General features: G+C 51.6%; 1 protein-coding gene across 1 annotated transcript in view; it reads right to left on the reverse strand.

The window, feature by feature from the left end:
• Positions 1-1,681: 1,681 nt before the first annotated feature.
• LOC129706047 (tonsoku-like protein) overlaps positions 1,682-23,241 on the reverse strand; it is a 27,399-nt gene continuing 5,839 nt past the window's right edge. The window contains 17 exon segments of the mRNA XM_055650007.1: positions 1,682-2,179; positions 2,835-2,968; positions 4,780-4,853; positions 4,964-5,139; positions 6,943-7,114; positions 8,688-8,995; positions 9,705-9,783; positions 11,008-11,164; positions 11,832-11,938; positions 13,202-14,034; positions 14,122-14,254; positions 14,945-15,016; positions 15,019-15,110; positions 15,642-15,714; positions 16,658-16,747; positions 20,413-20,471; positions 21,644-21,853. Coding sequence (XP_055505982.1) covers positions 1,980-2,179; positions 2,835-2,968; positions 4,780-4,853; positions 4,964-5,139; positions 6,943-7,114; positions 8,688-8,995; positions 9,705-9,783; positions 11,008-11,164; positions 11,832-11,938; positions 13,202-14,034; positions 14,122-14,254; positions 14,945-15,016; positions 15,019-15,110; positions 15,642-15,714; positions 16,658-16,747; positions 20,413-20,471; positions 21,644-21,853 — 2,969 coding nt within the window. The 3' untranslated portion in view covers positions 1,682-1,979.

Consider the following 23,241-nt stretch of genomic DNA (forward strand, 5'->3'; position numbering starts at 1 on the left):
CACTCGTTAATAAATCCACACTGAAGACCCCCTGATTAATCTGGAATTCCTTCTGAATCCAGTGTTTCCCCACCAAAACCAGCCCTTATTACATTGTTTTATGTTGCCCTCCCTCTTTACCAACTGAACATGTAGTGTCTCAACCCAAAACGTCACCTATTCCTTTTCTCCAGAGATGCTGCCTGTCCTGCTGAGTTACTCCAGCTTTTTGTGTCTTTCTTCTGTTTAAACCAGCATCTGCAGTTCCTTAGAATATAGAACTTGGGAGGTCACGTTGCAGTAATATAACATGTTGGCAAGGCTGAATTCAGAGTATTGTGTTCTGGGCACCGTTATAGGAAAGATGTTAGTTGAAAAGGGCGCGGAGAAGATTTACAAGATGTTGCCAGGACTCAAGGGCCTGAGCTATTGGAAGTGGTTGAGCAATCTAGGACTCTATTCCTTGGAGCGTGGGAGGATGAGAGGTAATCTTATAAAGGTATACAAATCATGAGAATAAATCGAATAGACGCACGGAGTCTCTCACTCCTTTCTTAATGTTTATCTAATTCTGCAGTCGCCCGCCTTACTACATTGGCGTGGCCCCTCTGCTCCGGCTGTAGATTCATTGGACAGTGAAGGAAAGTATCAAGAATTACTGCTGGGCAAGTGTGCCAAGGAATGACAAATGGCGCTTAATTCAGTCAAGAGTGAGGTGCCGCCTTTTGGGAAGTCAAACCAGGGCCATGAACACTACATAACATTAAACTGTGGGTACTATGGACTGTTATTGGTCGCACTACTTTTTACACAGGTACTTTAAAAAAATAGTAATTTACGGAATTTTAAAATGTTGATCATGTTATGGATGCGTTATGTGTTTACAGGCCTGTCATGCTGCTGCAAGATATTCACTGTTCCATTGTCGGTGGAAATGACAATGAAACACTCTTGGCTATGGAAAGGCAAGGCCCTGGGAGTGAAGAGAAAAGGGATCCAGGAACACAAATACAGAGTACAATGAAAGTGGCGTCACTGGTGGACAAGGCGATGAAGAAAGGATTTTGGACACTCTGTTAGTCAAGGATTTAAATATAGAAGTTGAGATGTTCTTACATTGGTATAGACGTCGGTGAGGCTGCGTTTGGAGTAATGTGTTCTGTTTTGGTCACCCTGCAAAAGGAAGGGTGTCATTTCTTTTCAGGGTACAGAGAAGGTTTACGAGGATGCTGCCAGGACTCGAGGCCTCAAACTATGGTGAGAGGTTGGGCAGACTCGGATTTTATTCCTTGGGATAAGGGGTGATCTTATAGAGGTATATAAAATCATGAGGAGAATGTATAGGATAAATGCTGTCTTTTTTCTAGGGTACAGGAATCAAGAACTCACGAGCTAAGGAGGGGAAAGATTTAATAGGAACCCGACGGGCAATCTAATCACAAAGGGTGATGGGTATACAGAACAAGCTGCCAGAAGAGGTGGTTGAGGCAGGCACAATAACAACATTTTAAAGACATCTGGACAGATATATGGATAGGAAAGGTTTAGAGGGATAAGGACCAAACACAGGCAAATGGGCCAAGCGTAGATGGGGCATCTTGGTTGACACGACAAATTGGGTCAAAGGGCCTGCTTTCGTGCTGTATGAGGTGGATGGGACCCACACGGGTAAACTAAAGATGACAGTAGACAGATCGGTTGTAATGTCTGGTTTAATATACAAAGTACAAGCAGTTACAGGAGCAGCACTGGTGAAAAGCAATGGTAAACAGACAGGAGGGGTGGGAGTGGGAGAGAACGGGGGAGATGCAGGAAGGAAGGACCAGAGTGGTGGAAGAGGAGAGTGGGAGGTGGGGAGTGAGGGACTGAGTAGGAGGGAAGGCGTTGAAGAGGGAGGTAGGGGGTGAAGGGAGAGCAAGGGGGTGGGTGAATAGTTGGAGGATTTGATGGGGAGACTGGGTGGAGGGGAGGGGGGAGGATAGGGAGTGGGCGGGGAGGGGTTAGCTCTGACCACTGGGCACTGCCCGTAGCAGGCACTTGTGCAGACGACACAGGGCCCTGCCCCGGCCCCCCAGGGCACTGCGCCAGCTCCCCGCCAGCCTCTCCATCTCCCCCTTGTGCAGCCCCGCGCTGCACAGCTGCAGCTCCCCCACCCGGGGGGCTGTACCCTCCGCCATGGACCACTCCTGGACAGAGGCACCTGCAACCGAGGGAGAGAGGGGGGCGGTCAGAGAGCAGCACTAACCCCAACCCCGTCCTTCAACCTCGACCCCGTCCTACAACCCCGACCCCTTCAGCACCATCCTTCAACCCCGACCCCTTCAACCCCGTCCTACTCCCTGACCCCTTCAACCCCATCCTTCAGCCCCGACCCCATCCTACACATACGACCCCATCCTACACCCCCGACCCCTTCAACCCTGACCCCGTCCTACAACCCTTACCCTAACCTTTAACCTGATCCCGTCCCTCACCCCCCAACCCAGTCTTACATCCCCGACCCCGTTAAACCGGACCCTCAACACAACCCCCCTGACCCCCAGGCAGGGGAAGGGAGGGTGCAGGGTAGGAGGGGGGGGGGGGGGGGGGGGGAGGGAGAAGTGCAGAGGGAATGGGCCATAGGGCCAGAGAGGGAGACGGAAGATGGCGGATTGAAAGGAAGGAGAGTGGCAGGTGGAAATGAGGGAGGGAGGTGGGTGGAGGAGAGGGACAGAGGGAGAGGCGAGTTGGAGAGAGGGATGATGAGAGTGAAGGATGGGGATGGTCTGCTGTTAGACAGCTGGGATCCTGACTCTCCACACCCCCACCTGGCCCTGTCCTGGCAGCCCCCTGGTCCCCACCGCGCCCCAGTGTACCTGCCAGGCTGAGGAATTGCAGCCCAGAGCTGCGCACCCGCACTGCTCCCAGCAGCAGGTCCAGGCCTGCGGTGGTGAGTCCAGGGTTGGCGGAGAGATCCAGGGCCTCCAGGGAGCGGCAGAGGAGCAAACACCTGCACATCACAGAGACAGTGTCACCCTCTGCCCAACTCAGACCCCGCGGCCCCCGTCACCATCCTTCCCCCAACCGGTGTGGGCCAGTCACAGGCCCTTCCACCCAACTCGTCTAGGCCGACCAAGTTGTCCTATCTAAGCAAACCTCACCTGCCCACCTTTGGCCCATATTCCTCCAAACCTTTCCATCCATGTATCCGTTCAAGTGTCTATTAAATGTAGTGATAGTACCTGCCTCAACTACCTTCTCTGGCAGCTCATTCCATGCACCCACCACCCTCCATTTGAAAGGTTGTCCTTCAAGTTCCTATTAAATTTTTCACCTCTCACCTTAAACTTGTGCCCTCTGGTTCTTGCTTCCCCCACCCTGGAGAAAAAAAACTCATTCACCCTATCTATTCCTCACATGATCTTTCTTAAACACCTCTATAACATCACCCCTCAGCCTTATGTGCTCCAAGGAATAAAGTCCTAGCCTGCCCAGCCTCTCCCTATAGCTCCGGCCCTTGAGTCCTGGCAACATAAATCTTCGCTACACTCTTTCCAGCTTAATGGCATCAGTTGACCAAAACTGAACACAATGCTCTAACTGCAGCTTCCCCTCCCTCATCTTGTACGCTTGTTGAAGGCTCGTGTGATAAAGGCTGTCTGCACCACCGTGGCTATCTGCAGTGCCATTTTCAGGTACTTGTACTCCTAGATCACTCTGGACTGTAGTAAATGTGTGCGGAATGAAGGTGAGCTGTCGGCGTTGGAGAGAAATGCGAGAGCAATGGTAAGATGAGTCTTGGGGTGATGAGGGTGTGAAGGAGAGGAGCTGAGACGCACTGATGCTGGATGATGCTAAAGTTGCCCCTCAAATCTTCTTTAAATCTTGCTCCTCTCAATACACTATGCACTCTAGTTTTATACTCCCATACCCTGGGAAAAACAAAAAAACATCCATCTTACCCACGCCCCTCATGATCTTGTACGCCTCAATCAGCTCACCCCTCAGCCTTCCCACTGTCCGTCTTTCCAATCTCTCACTATAACATAAGCCTTGGACTTTGTCAATGGAACTGGTACGCTACAGTGCTGAGAACTATAAACATAGAAATTAGGTGCAGGAGTAGGCCATTCGGCCCTTCGAGCCTGCACCGCCATTCAATATGATCATGGCTGATCATCCAACTCAGTATCCCGTACCTGCCTTCTCTCCATACCCCCTGATCCCCTTAGCCACAAGGGCCACATCTAACTCCCTCTTAAATATAGCCAATGAACTAGCCTCAACTACCCTCTGTGGCAGAGAGTTCCAGAGATTCACCACTCTCTGTGTGAAAAAAGTTCTTCTCATCTCGGTTTTAAAGGATTTCCCCCTTATCCTTAAGCTGTGACCCCTTGTCCTGGACTTCCCTAACATCGGGAACAATCTTCCTGCATCTAGCCTGTCCAACCCCTTAAGAATTTTGTAAGTTTCTATAAGATCCCCTCTCAATCTCCTAAATTCTAGAGAGTATAAACCAAGTCTATCCAGTCTTTCTTCATAAGACAGTCCTGACATCCCAGGAATCAGTCTGGTGAACCTTCTCTGCACTCCCTCTATATTCTGTACTCTGCATCTTCCCCTTTGCGCTGTCTATAGCACTTGATTGTATTTATCTAATCTGCTTGCATAGCAGGCAAAAACAAAGCTTTTCACTATTCTGAGACTTAAACCTAAACATCCAGACACCCTGCACCCTCTGCAGCGTAATGACATCCTTCCTCTAGCTGGGCGATTAGTAAAGCACACTGTAGTGTGCATGGTATTGAAGAGGGAGGTTACCTGGAGAGATCATGGAGAGAGTCGTCCGTCAGGCGGTTGGCAGAGAGCTTCAGGTGGGTCAGGCAGCATCCATCCTGGCGAAGGGGAGAGGGAGAGAGACAAATTCCATTAACGGGGTCACCAACTGCTGAATATCATTCCCGTTTTCGGGAGGCTGGCTCCCGATGAAGGTTCTTCTACTCACCTGTGACAGGTACCTGACGAAGTGCTCGACGCGGAGGGTGTCACCGCCTGCCCCCCCCACTGCCGACAGGTCCAGGTGAGTGAGGGAGCGGTGGGGGAGGCTCTGCAGGATCAGCTCCACCCCCAGCCCTCCCAACGCATTGTGTGACAGGCACAGTGTCTTCAGATGCAGGGAACCTATGGGGAACAGGAGCAAGGTGGGGAGGGTCACTGGCGACAACACTCTCACACCCACTGACCACTCACATTCCCACGGACCACTCACACCCACCCACCCCTCACACACAGCTACGGTCCACTCTAAACCATCATCATCATCAGCGGTCACTCGAAACAAGTATGACTGTCCTTTAGGACGCCCGTGCGTGACTTTGTTTGATGTGGGGAGACTGGTGCACAGACAGCCACCCCACGGTCCTTGACAGATCTGGGTCAACCAGACGGACGGAGACCCTTTTCTGCTGCAGTCTTCATCTGCCTACCCAGCCGTTGTGACGCTCCACTAAGGTCAGCCATCATCCTCCGCCTGTTCCATCGTTCAGGTCCTGGTTGGATTGCTCTTTGTTAGAGACCTCCCCCTCGACTTTACCGCCATGGGTGACCCAACCAGGAGCATAACTCCAGATGGCATCGCTCTCAGGACCACACAAGCTTCTCCACCACGTCAAGGTGACAATCCATGGAGAACCAACCAACCTTTACAACACAGAACAGACAGGGATGTCCGTGCTGAACTTGATGCCGTTAAACTTATCTCCTCTGCCTACACGTGATCTATATCCCTCCATCTCCTGCATATCCATGTGCCTGTCTAAAAGCAACTGAAACACCACCATCCTATTTGCCTCCACCACCACCTCTGGCATAATGTTCCAGGTACCCACAACCCTCTGTGTAAAAAACATTGCCCCGCACATCTTCTTTAAACTTTCCCTCTCAAAGCTTTGCCCTCTGGTATTTCCCATTGCCTTCCTGGGGAGAAGGTTCTAACTCACACGGCTCCCAGATCACCAAGGCATCAATTTTATCAACCTCACAAGGTCCCGACTTGAAACATCGACCACTGGGTCCACACTGACCATCGATCACCCGTTCACACTAGTTCTATGTTATCCCATTTTCTCACCAATTCCACGCACACTAGGGACAATTTAGACGGCCAATTAACCTACAGAACCGAACATCTTTGGGAAGTGGGAGGAAACCAGAGCACTTGGAGGAAATCTGCGCAGTCACCGGGAGAACATGCAGATACTACTAGACGTCAGGATGTAATCCGAGTCTGCTGCTATGAAGCAACAGGTCTCCCAGCTGTGCCTCCCTCTAATCTGGTCCACACATGCAGCAAATGATCCTGACCTTGGGTGCTGTCTGTATGGAATTTGTACGTTCTACCAAAGACTGTGTGCATTTCCTCCCACATCCCAAATTCATGTGGGTTTGTAGAATAATTGCCCATAAGCTCTGTTACTGCCCAATTCATCTCTATCCCTGTATTCTGCACTCCGTATCAGAGACCTATCCCACCCCGGTCATTCCTTCTTCTCTCTGCTCCTGTCCAGCAGAAGATACTGAAGCATGAAAGTGCGCACCACCAGACTCAGGCACACCTTCCCCTCTGTTGTCAGGCTTCTGAACAGTCCTTTCATAAGCTGGGGTACCATCTGATTCACCTCTTAAATCAATTTGACTTTGGACATTGGACTTTGTGTGTGGAACTGATGCGCTACAATGCTGAGAACTATATTCTGCACCCAGCATCTTCCCCTTTGCCCTACCTACTATACTTGAGTTTGGCTTGATTCTGTTTATGTATAGTTTATCTGATCTGTTGGGGTAGCGTGCAAAACAAAACATCACTGTACCATGCTGCACATGACATGAATGAAATGAAACGTAAACCATCTATTTTGCATGGTTGTGAGAAATATCACACACACACAGCCCCTCCCCTCAGTAATGCAACAAGCCAGCCCTCACCTTTCATGGCCTCTGCAAGCTGGTGGCGATGCTGCTGCAGGGAGCTAGTGGTCAGCCTGCAGGCCTGGAGTCTGAGCGTGGTCAGCACGGGACAGCACTCCAGCAGCACGGCCAGGCTCTGCCAGCTGCCCTCCCCCAGCGGGTTGAGGCTCAGGTTCAACTCCCGCAGACTCTGCAACAGCGAGAGGCAGCTCAATGTCAATACTGTGAGAGGGGCGGTGCTGAGGGGGGTGGGGGTGGGGGGGGGGGGGGGGGGGGGTAGTGCTAGGGGTGGGGGGGGGGGGGGGGGCAGTACTGGGGGATTGGGAGGTGAGGGGGGGCAATGCTGACGGAGCGCCACACTTTTTAAAATTAAAAATAATTTATTCAATTATTATTAAAAATATTTATTAAACCAAAATATTCGTAACGCACCCACCACCATAATACAGTCACCAAATCATCTAAATACTAAATTTTCAAATAACTATTACAATCCTTATTGAGGATACATTCCAACCTCCCCCCCCGTGGTGCCCAGCGGTTCCACAAATCCCCCAGGGAGCCCGTGGACAGCGCGTAGTCCCTCTCTTATACCATCCGGGCGCGGACGTAATCCCGGAAAAGGGGCAGGCACCTGGCTCGGGCAGAGTCCTCCACCGCCTGGCGCCGTGACTCGCGGACGGCCAGCTTGGCCAGGCCCAGGAGCAACCCTACCAGGACATCTTTGGCCCTACCCTCTCCCCTACGCACAGGGTGTCCGTAAATGAGGATGGTGGGTGAGAAGTGCAGCAAGAAGACAAGGAGCAGCCCCTTTAGATATTGTAACAGGGGCTGCAGCCTCACACACTCCATATACACGTGGAAGACAGACTCTTCCAGCCCACAAAAGTGGCAGGCGGCTGGCGAGTCTGTGAACCTGAATAAAACCAGGTTGCTCGGGACTCCTAAGTGTAGTACTCTCCACCCCAGGACCCGATGTAGATGGGCAGATATCATAATCTTCTGGACATCGGAGTGCCCAAGGTGCCATGCCTGCAGCGACATGGGTGCATATTTGGAGGTATTGCCCCAAATCCCAGACAGAGGCCTCCGTCTCCGATGCCACTAACCCCCCTGCCATTCCGACTGTAGTTGAGTCGGGGAACCCTGGGGTTGTGCAGAGTTCCTCAGGCTGAAAATAAAGGAGATGTCTCTCCACGGGAGAGAGGAAGGGGGAAAAAACAAGGAATCTTCCAGGGCGGGGAGGGGAGTACTGTGGTGGGGGAAGGCTCCCACCCTCTGGTTCAGGCGGGTGGAATGGCACTCCTCGGATAGTGAGTTTATGGATGTTCTCGCTCCCCCCCCCCCCACCCCGACGCCACTCCACTCATTCCCGTGGAGGAATTATGCGAGTTTATCGTAAAAACAGAAGGTGCCACATTTGTTCCCAAATTGGCCTCCCTCCGGCGGTCAAACGTGCCCGGGCTCATGAGGAACCTGTGCCATATGCTCAAAAAGAGCGGGAAGGGCACGGTGGTGAAGGGGAACAACCAGCTTCAACTCAATACCTTTCTGGATGACCTAGAAAAGGACATTGAGGTCCAGAGCAGCGTTGTTCCTGCTGAGGGTAGTGGGGCCAGTAGTGCGTCCCCAGTATTCGGTGGGGGGGGGGGGGGGGAAATTGGACCCAGGGAAGACACTAAACCTCTCTGACGCGAGTTAAGAGTCAAGAGCGTCTAATTTTCAATCGTACAGATACAGAAAAATATGGGTCTGGCACTCACCTGGAAGGGGGGTTGGGCGGAGCGGCGCACTCCCTCACTGAGCTCCCTCAGGCCGGGGCCGCTGATGAGGTTGTCGGAGAGGTCGAGCAGGGTGAGGTTGGGCAGGGTGAGCAGGGTAGCGAGTAGTGTCTCCAGGGCGGGCGGTGCCAGCCGGGTGGCTGCCAGACGCAGCTCCCGCATGGCCGTGTGTAGGCGGAGGGAGCGGAGGAGCGGGGCCAGGCGCTCCGTGCCCAGCGGCACCCCACTCAGCCGGAAGCAGGAGCCGCCTCCCTGCACCTCGCACGCCCTCAGCACCAGGTTGTCCTCAACTGGTGAGAGAGACAGCAAGATCAACAACCACTGCATTCACACCACGCCATAGGCACCATCCAGCTTGCCTCGCCCCTTTCCCCTCGTTCACACTAAAGAAGTTCTGTAGGTCTACAAGGGAATTTCACCAACCTCCACAGAACCACCGTGGAAAGTATTACAGCTTGCATTGGGAACCAATTGCAGAGAGTTGTGGGTGTAGCCCAATCCGTCACACAGACCAGACTTCACACCACCGACTCCATCTGGAGCCCACTTCAAGCTGCCTCCAGAAAGCAGCCAACATAATCAAAGACTTGTCCCACCCCAGCCATTCCTTCTTCTCTCTGCTCCCGTCCGGCAGAAGGTACAGAAGCGCAAATCACCGGACTTGGGAACGGCTTCTTCCCTTTAGTTATCAGGCTTCTGAATGGTCCTCCAATCAGCTAGGGTACCGTCTCATTCATCTCTACCCCATTGTAGACATTGGACTTCGTCTGTGGAACTGATGCACTACAATGCTGAGAACTATATTCTGCACTCTGTATCTTCCCCATTATCCTACCTATTGTACTTGAGTGTGACTTGATTGTATTTATTTATGTATAGTATACCTGATCTGTGTGCATAGCATGTAAAATAAAGCTTTTCACTGTACCTCAGTACACGTGACAATAATAAATCTAAACCTATATCTTCCGGTGAATAATAAGTGCAGACACTCCTTACCCAGTCCCAGGCTGTGACAGGCTTTCTTGTATCTGTCAGAGAGGGGAGGCAGGTCCCAGGACAAGACAACGGCCAGCACCTGCAAAGCAATCGCATCGTACAACAATGAGTGAGCCACAGTACAACGCCAGCGGCAGAGAGCGGCTGGTGTACATACGCTGTGCCAGCCATGTATGAATCTATGACTATAAAGGATTGAGGGGGAACTGGCATACAGGAATGGAAGCTAGCGGAGATATATATATTGAATGATGGGCCTGTGGTCTGCTCCTGCTATCTGACGGCGGACGAGTCTGTCCACTTCTTTCAATGCCACCTCCCAGGGAACAAAGGCCACCAGACCTCTCCACACTCAGACCCAGTTACAGTTCTCAGAACAGTACAGGAACAGGCCCTTCAGCCCACAAAGGCTGCTGAACATGATACCGAGTTAAACAAATCTCCTCTGCCTGCACCTGATCAATATTTCTCCATTCCATGCATATCCATCTGGCCATCCAAATATCTCTTGTATGTCACTATCACATCTTCACCGCCCCAGCAGCACATTCCACAACCTTTCATAGGTTTGCCGTTGCAATCTGCAAAGAAGCTTCGAGATTTATGAAGATATTGCCAGGAGCTGAGGGCCTGAGCGAGAAGGAGAGGTTGGCTAGGAAGGAGGGTTATTCCTTGGAGCTCTGCAGGATGAGGGGCGATGTTATAGTGGCGTATAAAATCACGTTGGGAATGCGGTTGAATACGCAGTCTTTTACCCAGGGTAGGGGAATCAAGAAACAGGGAGCAAAAGTTTATGGTGAGAGGAGAAAGATTTAATAGGAACCTGAAAGGCAACCTTTTCATAGAAACATAGAAAATAGGTGCAGGAGTAGGCCATTCGGCCCTTCGAGCCTGCACCGCCATTCAATATGAGCATGGCTGATCATCCAACTCAGTATCCTGTACCTGCCTTCTCTCCATACCCCCTGATCCCTTTAGCCACAAGGGCTACATCTAACTCCGAGACACAGAGAATGGAATTAGCTGCCAGAAAGTAGATGAAGCATGTATAATTACACTTGAAAGATATTTGGACAGATATGTGGATCAGAAAGATTTAGATGGATATGGGCCAAACAGGGACAATTAGGACTAGCTTTGATGGGGCATCTTTGGGCAATGTAGAGGGAGCTTCACTCTGTGTCTGATCCTGGGAGCATGTGATGGGATAGAGGAAACTTCACTCTGTGACTGACCCTGTGACTGGGTGATGGGGCAGTGCGGTGCGGAGGGATCTGCGCTAAGCGGAGACCCTGGATCTTACCTCCTCGTCACTCTGCAGGACGTGGGTGATGGGATCCAGTGGGTCCAGCAGGGCTCCTTCCTTCTTCAGGCTGAGCTTGGGCCTTAGACCACAGGTCTGGTAATAGCGCTGGCTGGCCTGTTCAGCCAGCCAGGACACTGTGTGCACCTCACCGCTGCTGTGGAGGAGGAGAGAGAGAGAGCAGGTTAAACTCACCCAACATCAGCGCCCCCTGACCGCCTGCTCCAATCGGTCAGCAGGCCCGCCCCTCTCATTGCCGGGGACAGGTCTTCACCGCTCCCCACCACATCTTGTCTATGGAATCAAATGTCTTTTACCCAGGGTAGGAGAATCAAAATCAAGAGGACATACGTTTAAGGTGAGAGGGGAAAGATTTAATGCACACCCAAGGGGCAATTTATTATACAGAGGGCAGTTGGTACATGGAATGAGCTGCTATAGGAGGTAGTTGAGATAGGAACAAAAACAACATTTCATAAATTCATAAGTTTTAAGAGCAGAATTAGGCCAATCGGCTCACTGAGTTTACTCCACCATCCAATCATGGCTAATCGATCGTTCCCTCTCAACCCCATTCTCCTGTCTTTGTCCCCATAACCTTTGACACCCGTATCATTAAAAAAAATTAAAAGACCCTTGCCGCTAGCAGCGTGTTCCGGGCACCCACCACTCGCTATGTAAAAACTTGCCCTGCACATCTTCTTTAAACTTTGCCCCTCTCACCTTAAAGCTGTGACGTTTCCACCCTGGGGAAAGGTTCTGACCGTCTCTCATGTCTGTGGGTCCCCATCCCACCGTGCACAAGGAATAGTTAAAGGACACACCTGTGTGGAACTGGGATCAGAAAGATGGTCTCTTGCACAGTGACCTTCACTCTAATTAACGGAGGCACTGCGGTGTTGACGGTCTGTGTAATCGGCAGGGCTGGACTCTGGGGAGAGACAGAGAGCACAGGGCTGGTGACTGGAGACTGGGTAACTGTAGAATTACTAGAGCAGATCAGAGGGCGACTGACTGGAGACCAGGTAACTATCATTACTCAAGCTGATTGGTGAGTTAAGGGCCTGTCCCACTTGGCCGTCATTTGCGCGCCATTTACACGACCTGCTAGCGTGTGGGTAGCGTGGGACGGGCGCATGGAGTGGTGCGGACTTCGTCCTGCACAAAATCTTCGCGCGCCACCGGCCTGTCGCGCAACTGACGGCCAAAATGGGACAGGCCCAAGACCCTGGAACGGCGCAACATCTCACCTCCAACAGCAGCAGAAGCAGGCAAACGATCGCCGAGCTCGGCCTGGGGATCACGGCCGTTGTGGATCCGGATCCGCCCCCACTCCTACTCCCAGAGCGGGGCCAAGACGATTGGAGATAGACACAAACTGCTGGAGTAACTCAGCGGGACCGGCAGCATCTCTGGAGAGAAGCAAGGGTTGACCTTTCGGGTCGAGACCCTTCTTTCAGATTGAAGAAGAGTCTCGACCTGAAACATCATCCATTCCTTCTCTCCAGAGATGCTGCCGGTCCCGCTGAGTTACTCCAGTAGTTTGTGACTATCTTCAAATGACGTCACGCGCTCCAGAAGGCTGTGAGGACGCATGGTGACGCGTGCCACCGTCGAGTGTCAGTCACTACTAGTCTGTAGCGTAAACGACGGCCAAGTGGGACAGGCCCTTTAGCAACTGAACATTGGGTAACTACAGAATTACCACAGCAGATTAGAGGGCTAGTGATTGTATGCAGGGTATTATCTACTATAATTGACATAATTATAGTAGATTGATAAGTCAGTGACTGGAGGCCAGATAACTAGTGAACTACTAGTGGTGATGACGACGTAACAGGCCTAACTAAGATGGCAGTAACGGAGGAAAAGTTGCATTGGCTGGAGTCAGAAGGTGGGGCTTGCTGGAGGAAGTGGGGGGGGGGGGGGGGGGGGGGGAGGTAGGGGGGGGGGTAGTAGAGAGGAAGGGGGGTAATTGGAGGGGGGGTAATGCGGAGGGAGGGAGGGGGGGGTAGTAGGGAGGGGGAGGGAGGGAGGGGTAGTGTGGAGGGAGGGAGGAAGAGGGTTAGTATGGAGGGAGGGAGGGAGGGAAGTAGCAGGCAGTGAGAGGGGTATTGTGGAGGGCTGGGGGTAGTGCGGAGAGAGGGAGGGGGTAGTTGGGAGAGAGGGGTGAGGTGGAGCGGGCGTGCATTACCTGTGAGACGGAGACGTTAGGTGCGGTGGACCAGAGCTCTGGGGTGAGATCATCGGAGTTGCCCAAGGCAGCCCCTCCCTGTCTGGAGCGCCCTGCCGTCCTCCCCACCACCGTCCTCTCCACGATCTGGGTCATCCGCATCTGCCGCGGCCTCTTCCTGGGCTGGGGAAGCCTGGGGGAGTTGGTGGGGTTGGGGGCAGGTCTGGCAGCAGGGTCAGTTTCTGGGACCACTCCGCCCCTCTCCCGCGGCCTCTTCCTGTGCCGTCCATCCCACAGGTCGTCCTCCAGCCAGTCCTCCTCCAGGCACTCAGCGTCTGGGATCAGGGCCGACGGGGTTAGGGCTGGGGTTGGGGCTGGGGCTGGCTCAGCCAGGGTCTGGCACAAGAACCGGGACTGGGCGCTTCCCAGGCTCCGCATGGCACTCAGGTAGGTGGAGGTGGCAGCACAGGGATCGTGCGATTCCCGCTCCCGCTCCGGGCGGAGAGACCCCCGGCCGCCTGCCGTCCCATCACTGACACTGAGGGTCACCGGGTCTCCCTCGCCGTCTCTCGCCGACCTCTGCCGCTTCCTGAATGGCCGGAAACACTCCAGCGGGAGGTCATCCTCATCCTCGTCCGACCAATCCAGACGGCTCCTTGTTGTCACCTGGGTGGTTGGGGGCTCCTCTACCCACCTCTGGGAGCAGCGCCCCACGCCGTCCCCGCCCGAGACCCCGCTGCCTCTCCCTCGCCGATCCTCCACTCCCAGGGCCCTCGAACCGGCCTCAGTGGTGTGTGAGAGCTGGGAACTCTCAGAGTCAAACAGCTCGCTCTCTGCCAGCTCTGGCACGGGGCCTGTGAATGGGCACAGAACACAGTCAGCACCTTCCGCACACTCGGGAGTGAAGCTCCCTCCCCAACACTCCCATCACATGAACTTACGCACGGTGTTGCCTCGGTCATGGGACCCCGTCAGTATCCTCTCCAGGTGCCTGCACTGCTGCCGGGTTTCTTGATCCAGGTCCCTGCGGTAGAGGTGCTGCCATTCCCGCAGCCCATCGAGGGGAGTCAGCCCCTGAGAACGGCAGACAACAGCTCACTGTGAGACCGTCACTCACACCCAAGGGAACAGGAGAGAGCGGTGACCGCCTGACGGGAGCCGGTACACACAGTCGGTCCCCATTCCCGAGCCCCCTCATCGGTCCCAGTGAAGCAGAGATGATAGAACACAGAACAGTGCAGCACAGGAGCAGGCCCTTCAGCCCAACATGACGCCACTTTAAATTAATCTCCTCAGCCTGCATGTGATCCATATCCCTCCATTCCCTGCATATCCATGTGTCTATCTAAAAGCCTCAGAAACATCAATCACCAATTGTATCTGCCTCCACCATCACTCCTGGCAGCGCATCCCAGGCACCCACTAGCTCGGTGTAAAAAACATGCACCACACATCTCTTTACCTCACACATGTTAAAGCTATGCCCTCTAGTTTTTGGCATTTATACCCTTGGAAAGAGTTTCTGACTGCCTACGCTATATATGCCTCTGATCATTTTTATAGCCTTCTACCACTGACCCTGGCATCCCCTCTCCTCCCTCCACCGACCCAGGTGTTCTCTCTCCTACCCTCACTGACCCTGACGTTCCCTCTCCTCCCCTCACTGATGGTCCCGCTCCCCCTCACTGAACCTGGTGTTCCTCCCCTCCCTACTCTGGCATTCACACCCCCCCCCCCCCCTCCCCCCCCACCACCATCACTGACCTTGGCATTCCGCACAGACACCGACGCTCCTTTCTGGACCAGCAGCTCGGCGACGGAGAAGTTCCCGCAGGCGCGATGGCGTCGTGCAGGGGGGTGATGCCCTCGCAGTGCGGCCCCCCGGCATCGTTGACATTGGCCTGGTGGTCCAGCAGGAAGCGCACGATCTCTGGACCACACAACGCACACACGGGCATCAGTGGCACAGTGCCAGCCCTCTCACCCTCACCCCGCTCATCCCCCACCGTATATCCTGCCCCTCACACGCCCACTGTACACCCCCTGCCCCTCACATGCCCACTGTACACCCCCTGCCCCTCTCCTCACCCCCCTCGTACATGCCCACAGTAAACCCCCTGCCCCACACGCCCACTGTACACCCCCTGCCCCTCACATGCCCACTGTACACCCCCTGCCCCCTCTCCTCACCCCCTCGCTCATGCCCACAGTAAACCCCCTGCCCCACACGCCCACTGTACACCCCCTGACCCTCTCCCCACCCCCTCGCTCACACCCACCGTACACCCCCCACCCATCCTCCCCACTCAAGCCAACCATATACTCCCTGCCCCTCTCAAGCCAACCGTACACTCTCCACTCGTCCCCCCTCGTTCTCTTCTGCACCCGTTCCAACTTTAGATCTCCAGTTGCTGTTTAGTTTTAGAATCCTGTCGACCTTGTGCCATTAGCAGAGACTCACCCAGGTACCCATGGTTGCAGGCTTCGTGAAGTGGTGTCCAGCCACAGTTATCTCGCGGGTTCAATGGGTGTCCCTGGAATGTAGGTGATGATCAGGGTTAATCAGGAACAAGCAACCGATACCTTCAGTGCGGAAGATGCGAGCGGTTCCCCGCGCAGTGGTTTTGGTTGTGGAAGGTACACTCCACTCTGTCCCATGCCAACCACTCATCACTTCAAACAACACAGGAACAGGCCCATTGGCCCACCTTGCCAATGCTGAGTAAGGTTAGTTGATCCCATTATCTGCATTTGCCCATACATTTTGAAACACTCATCAGGGATCCAAACTCAACCGACCCAGGAACAGACTAACCTCTGCCCCATCTCACCAGCACCCACTGGCTTCCACCCAACACGTCTCTAATGGGTAGGAAAGGTTTGGAGGGATACAGGCCAAACGCTGGCAGCTGAGGGGGTGAGAAGGAAGAGGAACCATATTGTAACTTCATTGGCACCCTATCGTCATAGACAGAGTAATACAGCATGGAAACAGGCCCTTCAGCCCAACTTGCCTACACTGGCCAACATGTCCCAGCTACACTAGTCACACCTGCCTGCACTTGGTCCATATCCGATTGGGATAGATTTAATAGGAATCCAAGGGGTAACTTTTTCATGCAAAGGGTGGGAGGTGTATGGAACGAGCTGCCAGAGGAGGTAGTTGAGGCAGGTATTATTGCAACGTTTAAGAGGCATTTAGCCAAGTACATGGATAGGACAGGTTTAGAAGGATATGGGCCAAACACAGAGAGGTGGGACTAGTGTAGCTGGGGCATGTTGGCCGCTATTGGCAAAGTGGGTCGAAGGGCCTGTTTCCTGTAAGACTCTGTTGGTGAGATTCCTTGGTGACATGCTGAACTTCTTCTGAGGAGGCGAGTGTGATTTCCTGTGCAGAGTAACATGGCATCCAGGAACAAGAGTGCACTGTCCCCCTCCGCCCCCCCCACCTGAGGTGGGTCAGCTCCAGTCTCTTACCTTCTCCACCAGACTCTGGACGTGCTTCAGGTTGCCATCGATGCAGGCTCGGTGTAACACCGTCTCCCCCTTCTCGTTTCTGCGGTTCCACTGCGGACAACAACACGTGTCAGCCCTCAGCAGGGAATGCACCCGCCGCTCAGACTCCCAGCAAGTGTTATAATGCACAGTTCACAACTGCTGTCATACATTTCACCAATTTAGGGCGACACGGTGGTGCAGCTGTAGAGTTGCTGCCTTACAGCGCCAAGAACCTGGGTTCAATCTTGACTACGGGTGCTGTCTGTACGGAGTTTGTACGTTTTCCGTGTGTCCACCGGGTGTTCCGGATTCCTCCCACATTTTCACGAATGTTTAGTTTCGAGCGACAGCGTGGAAACAGGCCCTTCGGACCACTAGGTCGATGCCGACCAACGACCACCCATTTATACTGGTTCTATATTATTCCACTTGCTGATCTCTGGGGGTCATTTGCAGAGGCCAATTAATCAACAAACGCACATGTCTTTGGGATGTGTGAGGAAACCCACGCGGTCACAGGGAGAACGTGCCAACTTCACAGACAGCACCCGGGCAGAAAACGCTGGTGGGTGTTGTGTACAGGCCACCTAACAGTAGTAGTGAAGTTGGAGATGGCATCAAACAGGAAATTAGAAATGCGTGCGACAAAGGCAAAACAGTTATAATGGGTGACTTCAATCTACATATAGATTGGGTGAATCATATTGGCAGGGGTGCTGAGGAAGAGGATTTCTTGGAATGTATGCGGGATAGTTATCTAAATCAACATGTAGAGGAACCAACGAGAGAGCAGGCTATTGACTGGGTATTGAGTAATGAGGAAGGGTTAGTTAGCAATCTTGTTGTACGTGGCCCCTTGGGCAAGAGTGACCATAATATGGTTGAGTTCTTCATTAGGATGGAGAGTGACATTGTTAATTCAGAAACAATGGTTCTGAACTTAAAGGAAGGTAACTTTGAGGGTATGAGACGTGAATTGGCCAAGATTGACTGGCAATTAATTCTAAAAGGGTTGACGGTGGATATGCAATGGAAGACATTTAAAGGCTGCATGGATGAACTACAAAAATTGTTCATACCAGTTTGGCAAAAGAATAAATCAGGGAAGGTAGTACATCCAAGGATAACAAGGGAAATCAGGGATAGTATCAAAGCGAAGGATGATGCGTACAAATTAGCCAGAAAAAGCAGCATACCGGAGGACTGGGAGAAATTCAAAGACCAGCAGAGGAGGACAAAGGGCTTATTAGGAAAGGGAAAAAAAGATTATGAAAGCATACCGGAGGACTGGGAGAAATTCAAAGACCAGCAGAGGAGGACAAAGTTTTTATTAGAAAGGGAAAATAGATTAAGAAAGAAAACTGGCAGGGAACATAAAAACTGACTGCAAAAGTTTTTATAGATATGTGAAAAGAAAGAGATCAGTTAAAACAAATGTAGGTCCCTTGCAGTCAGAAACAGGTGAGTTGATCATGGGGAACAAGGATATGGCGGACCAATTGAATAACTACTTTGGTTCCGTCTTCACTAAGGAAGACATAAATAATTTGCCGGAAATAGCAGGGGACCGCGGGTCAAAGGAGTTGGAGGAATTGAGTGAAATCCAGGTTAGCCGGGAAGTGGTGTTGGGTAAATTGAATGGATTAAAGGCCGATAAATCCCCAGGGGCAGATAGGCTGCATCCCAGAGTACTTAAGGAAGTAGCTCCAGAAATAGTGGATGCATTAGTAATAATCTTTCAAAACTCTTTAGATTCTGGAGTAGTTCCTGAAGATTGGCGGGTAGCAAACGTAACTCCACTTTTTAAGAAGGGAGGGAGAGAGAAAATGGGGAATTACAGACCAGTTAGTCTAACATCGGTAGTGGGGAAACTGCTAGAATCAGTTATTAAAGATGGGATAGCAGCACATTTGGAAAGTGGTGAAATCATTGGACAAAGTCAGCATGGATTTACGAAAGGTAAATCATGTCTGACGAATCTTATAGAATTTTTTGAGGATGTAACTAGTAGCGTGGATAGGGGAGAACCAGTGGATGTGGTGTATCTGGACTTCCAGAAGGCTTCCGACAAGGTCCCACATAAGAGATTAGTATACAAACTTAAAGCACAAGGCATTGGGGGTTCAGTATTGATGTGGATAGAGAACTGGCTGGCAAACAGGAAGCAAAGAGTAGGAGTAAACGGGTCCTTTTCACAATGGCAGGCAGTGACTAGTGGGGTACCGCAAGGCTCAGTGCTGGGACCTGAGCTATTTACAATATATATTAATGATCTGGATGAGGGAATTGAAGGCAATATCTCCAAGTTTGCGGATGACACTAAGCTGGGGGGCAGTGTTAGCTGTGAGGAGGATGCTACGGGACTGCAAGGTGACTTGGATAGGCTGGGTTAGTGGGCAAATGTTTGGCAGATGCAGTATAATGTGGATAAATGTGAGGTTATCCATTTTGGTGGCAAAAACAGGAAAGCAGACTATTATCTAAATGGTGGCCGATTGGGAAAGGGGGAGATGCAGCGAGACCTGGGTGTCATGGTACACCAGTCATTGAAGGTAGGCATGCAGGTGCAGCAGGCAGTAAAGAAAGCGAATGGTATGTTAGCTTTCATTGCAAAAGGATTTGAGTATAGGAGCAGGGAGGTTCTACTGCAGTTGTACAGGGTCTTGGTGAGACCACACCTGGAGTATTGCGTACAGTTTTGGTCTCCAAATCTGAGGAAGGACATTATTGACATAGAGGGAGTGCAGAGACGGTTCACCAGACTGATTCCTGGGATGTCAGGACTGTCTTATGAAGAAAGACTGGATAGAATTGGTTTATACTCTAGAATTTAGGAGATTGAGAGGGGATCTTATAGAAACTTACAAAATTCTTAAGGGGTTGGACAGGCTAGATGCAGGAAGATTGTTCCTGATGTTAGGGAAGTCCAGGACAAGGGGTCACAGCTTAAGGATAAGGGGGAAATCCTTTAAAACCGAGATGCGAAGAACTTTTTTTCACACAGAGAGTGGTGAATCTCTGGAACTCTCTGCCACAGAGGGTAGTTGAGGCCAGTTCATTGGCTATATTTAAGAGGGAGTTAGATGTGGCCCTTGTGGCTAAGGGGATCAGGGGGTATGGAGAGAAGGCAGGTACGGGATACTGAGTTGGATGATCAGCCATGATCATATTGAATGGCGGTGCAGGCTCGAAGGGCCGAATGGCCTACTCCTGCACCTAATTTCTATGTTTCTATGTTTCCATGAGGTCAGGATTGAACCCAGGTTTATGGCGCTGTAAAACAGCAGTTTTATCAGCTGCTCCACTGAGCTGCCCTGATGTGCAGACATAGGAGTTTCAGGAAGGAATTCACAGCAAAGGACTTTGGCTTTGCATTATTAAGGTTAACTCGTAAACAGTTATTCATTTATTGTATTACATAATAATATACAAGTAGACATAAAATATATGTTTATATAAAAAGATATATCTGTGTGTTATTGCATAAGCAGGCCCGTTAGGCTGCAGCGTGCAAGAATTTCATTTTCTATTCTTGCTGCATATGACAATTAAACTGACTAGGATTCTCTCTGTTGTTGGGTTCATTCAAACAAGAGATTGGGAACTGAGGCATTTGAGGACAGTGCAGGAAAGTGGCCGTGAGGCAGCACAGGCTCGAGGGGCAGAGCGGCCCATTGCGGTGCAACAGTGAACCACTGCAGGGGGAATGTAGAGGAGGGTTTAGAATTACTCACTTGATTTATCTTCCTCCGTCCCGAGACGGGCTTATCATAACCTTCCATGTCTTCGTCATCTGAAAGTAGAACACAGCTGATATATCCACACCGACCAACATCACCTCCCCATATGGCTCCACCCAACACCTACCAGTCTCTATCCCCACCCCTCCCACCTGCTGCAATACTTTGCCTTCCCTCTCATGATCATAAGTTGTAGGAGCAGAATTTGGCCATTCAGCCCATCATGTCCACGCCACCATTCAATCATGGCTGATCTATCTTTCCCTCTCAACCCCATTCTCCTGCCTTCTCCTCAGAACCTTTGACACCCTTCCTAATAAAACAAAAACAAAAGACACTTGGGACTGCTCCATGAATAGGAAAGGTTGAGAGGGATATGGCAGGTAAGACTAGCTTAGATGGGGCATGTTGGTCAACATGGACAAGTTTGGCTGAAAGGCCTGTTTCCGTGCTGGATGACTCGAACTGATGCGCTGCAATGGTGAGAACTATATTCTGCACTCTGTATCTTCTCCTTTACTCTACCAATTGTGCTTGATTTTGACTCAATTGTATTTATTATTATACAAATATTATGTAATATCTGCTCTGTTTGGGGAGCATGCAAAACGGAGCTTTGTACTATATCTCGGTACACGTGACATAAGATCTCCATTGACAGTCTTAGGAATTTGTTTAGTCAGAGGGTGGTGAACCTGTGGAATTCATCACTATAGGCTGTAGAAGGCCAAGTCATTGCGTATTTTTAAGGTAGAGATTGATAGATTCTTGATTAGTACAGGTGCGAAGGATTACGGGGAGAAGGGTTAGGAGAGATAGATCAGCCATGATTTAACGGCGGAATACATTTGACGGGCCGAATGGCCTAATTCTTCTCTTGTTACATGACATGGTGGAGGCAAATAAAATAGGATAATGGCATTTAAGAGTCTTTTAGCTAGCCAGATGGATATGCAGAATGGTGGGTGGGGGGGGGGGGGGGGGGAAGATGTGGATCATGTGCAGGCAGAGGAGATTATTTAACTTTGCATCATATTCGGCAGGGACATTGTGGGCCAAAGGGCCAGTTCCCGTGCTGTTCTACAGAAATGCCCGAGGCATGGGAACACATGTCCTGCCCAACACAACTTGCTCCTGCTCATACATCCGTGCGTAAGAGGTACAGCCCAGCCCTGGGATGGAGGGGACCTGCACTCAGCACGGCGCCGCACTGGACTGCTCGTACCGCTCTCTGAGAGCTCCAGCTCGCTGTCCTCCAGGGGCTCGCTGTTCTCCACCTCCTCCGCCTCGCTCTCCTCCCCGCTCTCGCCGCTCTGCTGCAGCTCCTGTAGCTGGGCCAGGGTGGCCCCGGCCTCGGGGTGACCTCCCTTCTGCTGCACCGAATGAAGAAGCTTCAGCACCTGAGCCTGTGGGCAGGAGGAGATAACGTTACACCCTGAGCACGACAAGGTGTGGCATCTGTAACGTCAACCCATGCAGGACCTTCACAGTGGATGGCAGAGCTCTGGGGAGTGTTAGAGCAGATGGATCTAAGAGTGCAGGTACACAGTGAATGGCAGGACTCTGGGAGAGTGTGGTGGAGCAGAGGGATCTGGGAGAGCAGGAACACAGTTCCCGGAAAATGGCGTCACATAGGCTGGTAAAGACTTTTAGTACATTGGCCTCTGGTCAGGGAACTGAATTTTTAAGCTGGGATGTTGTTATAGTTGTACAAGGAGCGGGCAAGCCACGTTTGGAGTATTATATTTAGTATTTGTCACCCTGCTATAGGAAGAATGCCATTGAGCTGGAAAAGGTGCAGAGATTTACTAGGATGTTGTCAGAACTTGAGGGCAGAGCTAAAGGGAGAGGTTGGGCACGCTAGGACTTTATATATGCAGGAGGCTGAGGAGTGATCTTATAGAGCTGTATAAAATCACGGTGGGGAACAGATAGGGTGAATGGACAAGATCTTTTTCCCAGGGTTGGGGAATCAAGAACCAGAGTGCATCGGGCCATCCACATAAACACATTGGTTCAAAAAGCCGGTCAGAGAGTGGGGATCCTGAGCTACTAAAACCTCGGACACTCCAAGAACCCTCCACCATAAACACGCTACGACTCAGGAGTGTGATGGGACATTCTCCACTTATCTGCGTAAGAGCGGCTCTGACAACACTCAGGAAGCTCGACACCGACCCTGACAAAGCATCCGCTGGATCAACCCCCCTCCCCCTCCCCAACAACTCCCCGTCGACACCTCCTCTCCCCACCACTGACACGCAGTGGCTGCAGAACGTAATGCGGTTACTCACGCAAGAATATGTGTGTTATGATTGTGTTTATAATTTGTTTGGTTGTTTTGTTGTTTGTCTTTTGCACAAATGTCCGCGAGCATTGCCACTTTCATTTCACTGCACATCTCGTATGTGTATGTGACAAATAAACTTGACTTGACTTGACACCCAGGCTACGCTCACAGCACCTCCCAAACCCCTCACGCCCAGACACCACCACCTGCATGTTCCCTCCGATTCACGCGCCGTGCTGAGTTGGTCTATCCCTGTTCCTGCATCGCCACCGGGTCTAAATCCTAGAATTCCCTCCCCACCAGCACCACAGGATAGCAGCGGTTCAAGGCAACAACACTCCAACTTCTCACAGGGCAGGTCGGGATGTGATAAATGCAAGATGCTCAGTGTTCAAAAAACAGAATCATACAGCATCGAGACATGCCCTTCATTGCAAATTCATGCATACCTCGATGCACTAGTCCCACTGGCCCATCTTCCTCTAAACCTTTTCCAAGTGGTTGTCCAAGTGCCTTTTAAATATTGTTATAGT

Source organism: Leucoraja erinacea, chromosome 2, assembly GCF_028641065.1.
Source record: "Leucoraja erinacea ecotype New England chromosome 2, Leri_hhj_1, whole genome shotgun sequence".
NCBI classification, from domain to species: domain Eukaryota; kingdom Metazoa; phylum Chordata; class Chondrichthyes; order Rajiformes; family Rajidae; genus Leucoraja; species Leucoraja erinaceus.